This window comes from Prionailurus viverrinus, chromosome D3, assembly GCF_022837055.1.
Source record: "Prionailurus viverrinus isolate Anna chromosome D3, UM_Priviv_1.0, whole genome shotgun sequence".
In the NCBI taxonomy this organism is placed as follows: Eukaryota; Metazoa; Chordata; class Mammalia; order Carnivora; family Felidae; genus Prionailurus; species Prionailurus viverrinus.
In genome coordinates this window covers 24115905-24127937 of record NC_062572.1, presented here as the reverse complement: position 1 = coordinate 24127937, position 12033 = coordinate 24115905, and the positions used below count along the sequence as shown (strand labels likewise).

At 46.7% G+C, this 12033-nt stretch overlaps 1 protein-coding gene across 3 annotated transcripts in view; it reads right to left on the bottom strand.

Moving 5' to 3' along the window:
- Window positions 1–10607, bottom strand: part of ASCC2 (activating signal cointegrator 1 complex subunit 2) — a 43059-nt gene extending 32452 nt beyond the window's left edge. For all 3 annotated transcript variants that reach the window (XR_007145698.1, XM_047827068.1, XM_047827070.1), the window contains exons 1-2: window positions 10500–10607; window positions 5841–5938 (exon numbers count right to left, since the gene is read on the bottom strand). Coding sequence is in view for 2 of the 3 variants with exons in the window: in XM_047827068.1 (XP_047683024.1) it covers window positions 5841–5921 (81 nt within the window). In the remaining variant the exon portion in view is untranslated. The remainder of the gene's footprint in view (window positions 1–5840; window positions 5939–10499) is intronic.
- Between the last annotated feature and the right edge of the window lie 1426 nt (window positions 10608–12033).

Genomic DNA, 12033 nt, shown 5'->3' with positions numbered 1-12033 from the left:
GTAATTACATGAGGGAGACACATATTTTCTTTCAAAAGTTACAACCCTGCCGAGAAGGAGAGTCTCCTGGGACGATACTCCCCGTGTCGCCGTGTTCTCCCAGGGGTGACCACTCACCATCCAGTAAGTGTCCCTGCAGACCTTTTCTAGGCTTTTAGGGGAAAATATACTCATAGAAGGTATTTCAGATCTGTTTTCATCTTTCTTACATAAACAGAATCATACTGTATGTATCATGCTGTATCCTTCTTAGAATCAGAGACAAAAAAAAAAAAGAAAAACAACCTCGGGAATTTTTTTTCTTTTAAAGATGCTAATCCAGGAATACGGCAGGTCTCAGCTTAGAATTCATAAGTTCTTTCTTCCAACTCTTACCTTGCCATGAACAAACCTTACTTTGTTCACCTTAAAGAGATGAGCTCAGTTTTCTCCCCTGACTACATAAGGGCTGCTTTCTCCAGGGGAAGTGGTAATAGGAGGAAGGCCGGGCAACATCTCAGTGGTTATCAACCACAATCCACCCATTTCCAGGTCTGTCAGTCCAGGGGGACAGGAAAATCATGACTGATTGGTCAGTTTTCTCAAGAACCCCCTATGTCTCCCTACTGCCTGATGCAAGTCTTCAAACTGTGGTGTCTTTGAATCACACAAGGATTCCTTGGGGGCCAGCTATGAGAGGAGCCTTCAGAATTCTTCCCACTGAAATCAGAATTTAAGGGACGCCTGAGTGACTCAGTTGGTTAAGCATCCAACTTCGGCTCAGGTCACGATCTCATAGTTCATGGGTCTGTGAGTTCGAGCCCTGCTTTGGGTTCTCTGCTGTCAGCACAGAGCCTGCTTTGGATCTTCTGTCCTCCTCTCTCTCTGCCCTCTCCTGCTTGTTCTCTCTCTCTCAAGATAAATAAAAACTTAAAAAAAAAAAAAGAAATCAGGATTTATACAGTGGGCTTCCAGGTGCAAATTTTTTGAAAAAGGAAATCCTGCTGACTGAAACAAGTTCAAAACAACTCTCTAGGATCTAAATTCATCTCCTTGATTTCCAAGCTCTTCCCCTCCTCTATCTGTTGTCATTTCCCCTCTTAGGTCACTTTTTAGGCAGGGCTACTCATCACCCCCTACTCCTCTGACAGATGTGTGTATGTGCACACACCCTGAAATTCTACCTTCCTTGCGATCCTACAAACATTTACTGGCACACTGTTGTGTGTCATGTGCATGTTCATGTACATGAAGAAAACATCCACGTGCTCACAGAGCCTATGCTCCAGAGGGGCAGATGCACATCTAAGCCATCAAGGGAGCACAAAACAGAGGAAGTGACAACTCAACCCTGGCAAAGATACCGTGGGAGTGCAAAAGGTACCTAGAGATACCTAGAGGACAGGGGACAACTGTACCTAGAGGACAAGGGACAACTTCCCAGAGCAGGCAGCATCTAAGCTGGGCCTCTGAAATTGAGAAAGATTTTTAGATGAGAAAAATGGTATTTTATGGAGGGATAAAAATGGGCCATGAAATAAAAGGGACCTAGAATGCACTGGGTGGTGGGAAATAGATTTGGAGGAAGAGAACACTGGAATGGTGCTAATAAAAGCCACCACCTGGGGCACCTGGGTGGCATCTGACTTCGACTCAGGTCATGATCTCAGGGTTTGTGAGTCTGAGCCCCACATTGGGCTCTATGTTGACAATGTGGAGCCTGCCTGGTATTCTCTCTCCCTCTCTCTGCCCTTCCCCAACTTGCACACATGCATAATCCTTCTCTCTCTCAAAATAAATTAATTAAAAAAAAAACATAAAAAAAAAAAAAAGCCACCACTTAACAAGGACCTGCCCAATGCCGGGCTACTGAGTAGGTATGTCCCACAGCCTATTTCTTTTTTATCTACAACTACTTAAAAGGGAAATAGTATTCTCCCCATTTTACAGAGGAGGAAACAAAGAATCAGTAAGGTTCAGGAATTCTGCTAAGGTCATAAGGCTAAGGGGGCAACTGAGACAGGATCTGAAGCAAAGCTTATGCTGCTGATGGACTGAATGACTTACAGTACCCATGTGCCATCCTGGTCTCCCTCTTTATCCTTCTGAGCCCAGCTCTGACCTCATCTCCCCAACTCCCTCCCCTAACTAGGTTAGGGATTCACCTGGGATCCCCTAACACCTGCCCTCTATGCTTCCCCAACCACAGCACCTGCTGAACTGTATCAAAAGTACTTCCAGATCAGTGGTTACTACAGATGGGGAGAGAAGAAAGAATGGATCACAGAAGGGCACAAAGAAACTTTTGCGAGTGGTAGAAACATTCATTATCTTGATTACAATGATAGCTTTGTGGGTATATACTAGTGTCAACACCAACAAAATTGTATACTTTAAATTATGTGCAGCTTAGGGGTGCCTCGGTGGCTCAGTCGGTTAAGTTTCCGGCTTCAGCTCAGGTCCTGCTCTCACGGCTTGTGGGTTTGAGCTCCGTGTCGGGCTCTGTGCTAACAGCTCAGAGCCTGGAACCTGCTTCGGATTCTGTGTTTCCCTCTTTCTCTGCCCCTCCTCCGCTTACGCTCTCTCTCAAAAATAAAAAAACATTAAATATGTGCAGTTTAGTGTCCTTCAATGACACCCTAATAAGGTTACGTAAAAAGGGAGGGCCTGCCTTCTCTGTCTCCCCCACTAACCTGTAGGTCTCCAGAAGCTATCTGGGCTTTGCTCACCACAGCATTCCCAGTCCCTAGAATAGTGTCTGGCATTGAGCCAACTCTCCGTATATATTTACTGGCTGGCTGAAGAATGAAGGTGTGTAATGAAGGACCAGATCCCACCAAGTTCTTTGAAGGACCTCGAATGCCAAATTCAAGAGTGGGGACTTTATTCTGTAGGTAACAGGAGCCACGGGAGATTTCAGGGCAGAGAGCAGCAGGCTCCAGCTGTATCTTCCACCCTTCAAGCCTGGCTCAGGTCCCACTCGCTCTGTGAAGCTTTCTGGACATTCCCTGCCCATCAAACTTCTGTTCTGCTTATCTTGATAAGAAACTATTTTATACATCTCTCCAAATGTTGCCCTACGTGAGTCCTGTCTTCCTCAAGGGGCTCATTCACTCATTTGGGCCCAAGACTTTATTTCTTTTGGATTTTCAAGAGCACCAAGTGTGTGCTGTGTGCGCAGTTAGCTACTCAATAAACATTAGCTCCACCCATCACCCTGCAAAGGCAGCGTGGTGGCTACCCCTTGGCTAGAGATCTCCTTGTTCTCCTTGTCCTAAGTTGGGACTAAAGAGACAAATATACAGGGACGCCTGGCTGGCTCAGTCAGTTAAGCGTCCAACTCTTGGTTTCGACTCAGGTGATGATCTCACAGTTTGTGGGATCAAGCCTCGGGGTGGGCTCCGCACTGATGACACACAGCCTGCTTAGGATTCTCTCTCTCCCTCCCTCTCTGCCTCTCCCCCACTTGTGCTCTCGCTCTCTCTCAAAATAAATAAATACACTTAAGAAAAAAGAGAGACAAATACGCAGTGGGTAAATATCCTTCAGCATGGTCAATAAGACCACTCCTTGATCAGGCAGCTGTCTCCCCTCAGCTCATCCTTCTTCCCATCCTACTTCCCATTCAAAGCTTCTGCCACTTGTCACTGTTGTCATCATCACCATTATTGAGTGCTTACTATGTTCTGGTCACATGGCCAAGTATGTGTGAGATTTAACACAAAGCTTGTGCACCTTAACTCAATGATACTGCTTACATCCGAGTCACTGGTGGTTGGTGTAGGAGTCAGGCTCTCTCAAGACTCCGGGACAGTAAGTATACTTGGGTCCTCCTGCCGGGTTCATCCTTCTCCCACTGCTCTGCCCAGCTAGTGCTTATTCCCCCTTCAATACCTGGTTGAGGATCCCCTTCTTTCAGGAAGCCTTCTCTAGCTGTGCATGCCCCCCCACCACCACTCCCAAGACCTCCCTGCCCTACAGTCCTTCAGTCTGGATCAGTGGCTTGGGCTCTGCACCCACATAGCCACCTGGACTTCTATCACAACCCTGATCACACTATAGAGAAACTACTGGACTCCTTTGCTCTTAGTCCACACACCCCTCAAGGCCAGGAACCATGTCTATTTTCTCTGTAGCTCCAGCATCTGGCACAAAGCCTGTCTGGAGTTCTTGACTCATTTACTGAATGTTTCCTGAGAGAAATGCACCTGGCACTGGGAAACCAGAATGAAGGGAAGGGACCAGGTCCCTGTTCTCATGGAGCCCACAGCCTAGCAACCCAGGTATTAAGTACATGGGGAAGGAGTGAGATGGAAAATCAGAGTCAACTACTTAAGGAGTCAGTCTCCACCAGCCCAACAGAACTCTGTGTGTGTGTGTGTGTGTGTGTGTGTGTGTTTAACGTTTCCTTAAATTTATTATTGAGAGAGAGAGAGAGAGCGTGCACGCGTGCACAAGTGGGGAAGTGCAGAGAGGAAGACTGAGAATCTCAAGCAGCTCCGCGTTGTCAGCACAGAGCCCAATATGGGGCTCAAACTCACAAACCGTGAGATCATGACCTGAGCCGAAATCAAGAGTCGGACACTTAACCAACTGAGCCACCCAAGTGCCCCAGAACTTTCTGTGTTAATGGAACTGTTCTATACCTGTGCTAACAAATACAGTAGGCATTTACCACATGGGCTATTTTAATTTAAATTAACTAAAATTAAATGAAAAATGCAGTTCTTCAAATTATCCACATTTCAAGTGTGCAATCCCTATATGTGGCGAATGACTATTGCACTGTGGCTACCATACTAGGCAGAACAGTTCCAGATTTTCTGATAAACACCCTCCTCACATAAAAAGGTTATGAAAACAAACCCACAGGCTTTATAGCAGAAAGTTTAAGGGTATGAGAGTCAGTCTAGCTGGGCTCCCATCCTGGCTCCCCTAACTTCCTAGTTCTGTGACCCTGAACTTTCAGTTTCCTCATCTGTAAAATGGGGACAATCAAAATACCTACTCACAGGGCCATGGTACAGCTTAAACGAGATAATCCAAGTGAAGTGTTTAGAAAGATTTGGCCCAGAGAAAGTGCTCTACAAATGTTAAGTCATATTACTAAAGAGTAGTTAGGAAATAATAAGAAGCCATCCAGAAAGCAGGAAATAAAATACCAAGCTCTTGTTTCCCACGACTTTACTCAAACCCCCCTAGGAAATACTTCCTCAATACTTGAGCTTGTTCAAGGAAGCTCACATTCTTGGGAAAACAGTAAGTGGGTACGGGGACTCTAGTCCCCACGTCTGTCTCCTTCAGCAGCGTGGCACCTCTCCGCAGCCCATATCTCACTCTGCAGCTCACAGCCTCCTTATTTTTCAGTCTCCCAAGCCCTGCAGAGTTGGTATGTGGCAGGTGGCGCTTAGCCCATTGCAATAAAAGACAGCCTGACCTCTGAAACTGGTGTTCCCCCTGAAGTGTGGATAATAGGTGAGACAGCTCTGAAAAAGGCCTACCTGAAACCTGAACACTTCCCGCAGGGTCAAATCCCCAAACCAGACTTTGGGCTAGATCTTTTTTCTAGGCCAGCTCAGGTTGAGTCAGAACTGCCATCAGACTCTGATTCAAAATGAAATGCTTTGGAGGAAAGGTGTGGGGTGGCAACATGGAAAATACTACTCAAATTCAAGCTGCTGCTCAGAAAGGAAACTTCTGCACCGGGTCTGGAAGGATCTAGTAGTATCCCAGCTACTGAATTACTATTGACTGTGGCCCTCGGGTCATTCTTGGAACAGATAAAGGAGGAATTTGCTTTTTGCTTCTGAAATTGCAAGAATGATAATATCAGGCTGAACAGCCTCAAGGTACCGGCTCACCAGCGCTGGTGAAGTCCTCAGTTTTCCTGTCTTCAGGTCCGTGTGGGTGATCTGGAGTTGGTCCAAGGGCAGAGATGGCATTGTGCTGTGTGACCCTCCTGTAAGGAATATGGATGGGAAGAAGAGAGCAGACACATAGGCTCCTGGTGGAAGGAGCCTGCTCTGGAACTGATCTCAGAGCCAGGAGAGAGGCTTCACCCTTTGGCCTCAGGAGGCTCCTGACTTAGTCCCTGAAGACCCAGTTCCTGTACCTACTAATTCAGACAGAGGTGACTTTTCTGCCTAATGCTGGAGTTCTCAACTGAGGAGGAAAACACTCCCCAAGTGACTTCTGATATATTCCCACTGACTTTGTATTGTATCGGCTAAAAGTACATTATTTTGGGGGGCACCCGGGTGGCTCAGTTGGATAAGCGTCCGACTTCGGCTCAGGTAATAGATCTCACAGTTCGTGGGTTCAAGCCCCTCATAGGGCTCTGTGCTGACAGCTCAGAGCCTGGAACCTGCTTCAGATTCTGTGTCTCCCTCTCTCTCTGCCCCTCCCCTGCTCATGCTCTGTCTCTTCTCAAAAATGAATAAACGTGAAAAAAAAAGTACATAGATTATTTTCATTATGGCTCCAACTCTGTGGTCCCTCTGAGCTCTGTGAAGACAGTGCCTGGGCTCTCCTTCTCTTGCTATCTTTTCTGTGACAGGCCTGATACAGAGTTGGTCTCATCAAATGTTTGACTCGTCAAATGAGTGACTGAATATGAGGACACTTTTCTTAAGAATTCTAACCAGATTGGCAGTCTTTTGAGGGAATAGAGTCATGAGCCTTTCCTCACTCACTTATAGAGAGTTTTAATATTTTACAACCTCCTTAGGCTTCAAGGAAAAAGGACATGGATGAACAGAAGGACCAGAGAGGACAACAGAATTCACAGAAACCTGCCAGTGTGAGCTCTTTTCTGCAGAGGCCCAAACCCACCTCAGAGTCAGTGAGTGGCAGACATCATGTCTCTTGTCTTCCCATCCAATGTTCTGTCCATAATTCTACCTGGCCTGACCCACAGAAGGGACATGCATGTTGGCTGAATCATGGAATGGAAGTGAATCGGGCCCCTAATTCACTAATGGAAGACATGCCATAAAAGGCCAGCACAGTCTCAATAACATAAAGCCATATTGAGCCTGGGATGAGGAAACCATCTGTCACCTCCTGAGAACCTCACAGATGAGGTGAGGGGCTCAGTCAGCTATGAGTTACAGGGAGGCCCGTATCTCAGATATCAGGCCAGGCCCTGGTGTTATGAAGACAGACTGATAATGCAGGGTCTCTGCCCCACAGGAGCTTACGGTCCAATAATTACAATGATAATGGCGGCAGCAGCAGCAACATGCTTATCATATGCTGGTGCTTTTCCTAGGCCTTTTCTCAGCATTAACATGCTTGGCATATATTAATGCTCATGACAACTCTAAGGTTGAGTCTATTTTTATCCCCATTTCATCAATATGGAAACAGAGGCTCAGAGAAGATGAGAAACTTTCCCTAGGACTCAGTAGTTGGTGAAGCTGGCTGGCTCTTAACCATTAGCTGTACTGAGTCTAGTGATAGTGTAGCTGAACTTGGGTGTTGCTGTCAGGAAAGCATTTCTAGGGAGCCTAAAGGATCAGGAGAGCCTGAATTGAGTCTTGATAGTGGCGATTAGCCAGGAAGAAGGGTGCTCCAAGCAGAGGATACAGCAAGAGCAAAGGTAAGAAGGTAGGAAGCAGCTTGGTACATAAAGGATCTTAGTTCATGGGCTGTTTTAAAGACTGTGAAGATACCCATTATAAAAGGATGTAAAAGAGAGAGGACCACTCTGTCTAGTCCTCAAGGCTTATTCCAGGTCTAGAATCTCAGTGGGTCAGACATGTTGTCCCTGCACACATGAGGTGGCCTCAAAATAATCACAAGGTGAAGTAATGAAAGGGGCTTGGGTAAGTTTTCACCTTTCAGCTTTGCAAAACATTGATAATGTACACATGTTGTACGTACATTATTTTTTTAAAATTTTTAATGTTTATTTATTTTTGAGAGAGAGAGAGAGAGAGAGAGACAGAGTATGAGTGGGAGAGGGGCAGAGAGAGAGAGGGAGACACAGAATCAGAAGCAGGATCTAGGCTCTGAGCTGTCTGCAATACAGCCTGATGTGGGGCTCAAACTCACGAACCATGAGATCAGGACCTGAGCCGAAGCTGGACGTTTAACTGACTGAGCCACCCAGGCGCCTGCACATACATCATTTTTAATCAAGTTACTATCTTACTAGCCTCTCACAACAACCCAGTTAAGCACAACAAGGATTATTATGCTCAGATGTCCAAAGAGGGACTTCGATTTGCTCAAGGCAGATACATTAGTGGCCAAGTTGAAACTGAAGCCCAGACCTTCTGCTTTAGCACCTGGGTCTCCTGTGCTGAACATACTAAAAATATTTATTTCCTAACCCCCCAGTGATGCTGGGAGGGCAGCTGGGAACACCAGCAGAATCTAAATGACTCACAGGCCCTGTTCTTTCCATATTCACATTCCAAAGACAGTTGTGGGAGTGTCCAATGTAGGGACCTAGGTTGGGGAAAGAGCCATAGTAGGTGGTGGCTCTTTGTCCTTTAAATTCTAAGCCACAGAGACCAGGCCTAGATGGGTAGAGACAGCTACCTGATTTCAGAAGAAATCCACTCGTACAAGCCAGTGCCTATAAAGGTGGTTCAGACCCAGGCTGCTGTGGTGGTTAAAAGAGAGCTTTATAGTTCTGCAGCCTGGGTTCATATCCTGGCTCCACCTTTTCCTACCCATGTTTGAGACCTTGAGACAGTTCCTTAAACTCTCTAAGCCTTGATTTCCTCACCTGTAAAATTGAGATATGAGAAGAATCGATGGTAAGTGTTCAACACAGTACTTGGCACATAATAAGCACTCAATAAGGTTTGCTTGTGATTACAAATCCCAACCATAGGCAGAACACTTGGGACTTCCTCATTTGCTCACCAAACACTGACTGAATACATTCTGGGTCCTAGGCATATAAATGATTATTCAGTGTGATCAGAGCTGTAATAGGAAATATCCAAAATAAGCACAGCAGAGAAAGGGAAGATGACCCATAACTGGTTGTAGGAAGGAAAGATGGGAAGGAAGAACATTCCAAGCAAAGAGCAAGTGTGAACAAAGACTCAGAACCAGTGGCTTTGAGGGAAGAGGGAAACATTTGGCATGGCTGAAAACACAAGGTCAGGAAGGGGATGACAGAAGTAGAGATGAGGTTGGAAAGGAAAGGTGAAGACATTTTACAAAGAGCCTCCAGGGCTCCTGGGGGGCTCAGTTGGTTAAGCCTTCAACTCTTGATTTCAGCTCAGGTCACGATCTCACAGTTCATAAGATGAAGCCCCAAGTCAAGCTCTGTGCTGACAGCGCAGAGCCTGCTTGGGATTGTCTTTCCTTCTTTCTCTACCCCTCCCCTGATTGTGCTCGTTCTCTCTCTCTCTCTCTCTCCCTTTCTCTCTCTCTCTCAAAAAAGAGAGCCTCCAATGCTATGCTAAAGATTTTGGTCTTTCATCTGAAGGCAGTGAGGAGTCATTTAAGTAGAGAAGAGATATAATCAGAAAGAAAAGACAATAACCTGGTGGCAGAGAGACTGCCTATGAACCCTTGGAGAGCAAAGACCATATTAATGATTAATGATTAGTCATTTGTGATCACCTACTATGTGCCAAGCATTGAAGTCTGGCAAATACCAAGGTGGACAAATAATAGACTTGGTCCTGCCCTTCATAGACTTTACAGTCTTTATGGGAAAGACAGATATGAATTGAATAGCCATACAAACTAGTTATACCATGATGTATGCTATGTAGGTCAGGCCCCTGGGGCTGTGACAGCATTTAACAGAGAGAACAGTTGAGGGAGGGAGCATGTCAAGGAAGATTTGAGTTTCATCTAAAGTATGGGTAGAAATTAACTAGGCAAAGACTAGACTGTAAGTTCCAAAAAGGCTCTAAGTTCCATCTGTGCCCACCAGTGCATCCTTCATGCCAAGCAGGGCAGCAGAAGCCAAAACTTAGAAAAAGGCTTTCTATAGAAGGTGAGCTTGGTGCAAGCACCAACTACAATAAGGCCTGAGAGCATTGCCAGGGCTACTGCTGCCTCAGTTTCTCTGTCTGTCATCACCCTTCTGGTCTCAATTCAATATTACTTTCCTCAGAGATGTTCGCAGACAACCTGACCTAAAGTATTCACTCCGCAGTTACTGGCATATCTTTCATTATCTTGTGCCTTTATTTGTCGCTGTCTCCTGCCACTTGTTTGTCTTGCTGTTTGTATCCCCAGCGCCTAGATCTGTGCAGGAGGCGCTAGACATGTATTTGTTAAGGAATGAATGAACTCTAAGGAAACTGAAACCCAGAGTGAGAGTAGGAGGCCTGTGACTCGTCCAAGGTCACTCTGGGGCTGAGCCTCGAACCCGAGACTCACGGCTCTGGCGGCCTGGCCTCAGGGGCGACTTACGGCCCCTGGGGCAGCGTCAGTCTCGGCCCCGCCAGGCAGGCGGAGAGGCCCGCGGCCGCCGGGGGCATGGCCGCGACTCCTCCCAGACCGGATGCCCCCTATTCTGCAGGGCCCAGCCACGCACTCACCTCGGCGGCTCCACTACCGGCGCTGTGCCGCCCCCGCCGCCGCCGCCGCCGCCGCCGCCGCCGCCGCCGCCGTCCACGGTGACAGCTCCCAGTGCGCCGACACTTCCGGGGTCAAACGGCGATTCCGCAGGCGCAGACAGGAAGCCTCGGCCCCGCCCCCGCCCCCGGTGCTAACTGCCTTAGAGAAGCCGGACCCGTGGTCACGCCCCCAGCCTTAAGACTCCGCCCCCACAAGGAACAGGCCTGACTGTAACCACGCGCCCTGCCCCCTCTTCTCTCCCTAGAGGTTCAACCTGTTGGAAAGTATTGTACCTGGCTTTACAGAATCTCAGGTTTCCACCTCCCTCCTAACCTTCTCAGTCATTGTTTTACAAATTTAGTCCAAAAGAGTAGTTTTAACAAGTCAAAAGCATAAACATGGTGTTGAGCAGAAAAAAGCCAAGTGGTACAGACTCAAATTTTGTTGATAGGAACTTCTAGGACAGGCAAAACTAGTGAGTGGTGATGGGTTTAGGATGGTGGTTATCTCTGGGGCTCATGACTGGAAGGGGCCACAAGTGAGACTGGGGACATTCAGTAGATGTGTTCAATTTGGAAAAGTCATCAAATTGTACACCTATGAGTTGTGCACTTTCCTGTGTGTGTGCAATGCAAAAAGGTTTTTTGTTTTTGTTTTTGTTTTTGTTTCAAATCAGGAAGACTGCATAGAGCTATCTTAAAAGCAAAAGGCAAAATTTCCACAGAATGTCTTAGGTGGTATAGGGTTGGTGTTCTCAAACCTGGCTATGCATCAGAGTCATCGTAGAAAGCTAGTTAAAAATACACAACCCAAGGGGCACCTGGGTGGCTCAGTCTGTTAAGTGACCAGCTTCGGATGAAGTCATGATGTCACAGTTCCTGAGTTGGAGCCCCACATTGGGCTCTCTGTTGTCAGCACAGAGCCCACTTCAGATCTTCTGTACCCCTCTCTCTTTCTGCCCCTCCCCCGCTGGTTCTCTCTCTTTCTCAAAAATAAATAAATAAACTTAAAAAAAATTACACAACCTGGCCTTAATCTCAGTGCCTGGCACACAGTAAGGATTCAAAAACCACCATTATCATGAGAATGTTATGGAATCCCCTAATGGAACACACAACCCAGCCCTGTGAGTCATGAAATATTATCCAGCACCCTCCTAGTGCCAGGCCCTGCTGTCTGCACTGGGGTTATAGGGAACAACAAGCCCAGTACCTGTCCCGAAGAAGCTTACAAGGTAGGGGGTGGCAAGAAAACCAAAAGCTATAAGGATTTGTGATGAATTCAGGGTGCTAGGGAAGTAGGGAAGATGGGCTCTGAACCAGAAATGGGATGGGAGGGATTGGATACTATATTAGTTATGTATTGCTGCCTAACAAATTACTACTGACTCTGCAGCTTATAACAACACACATTTATGATCTCATATTTACTATGGGCCAGGAATCTGGACACAGCTTAGCTGGCTCCTCTGCATCAGGGTCTTCCACAAGGCTGCAAGGAAAGGGTCAGCCAGGG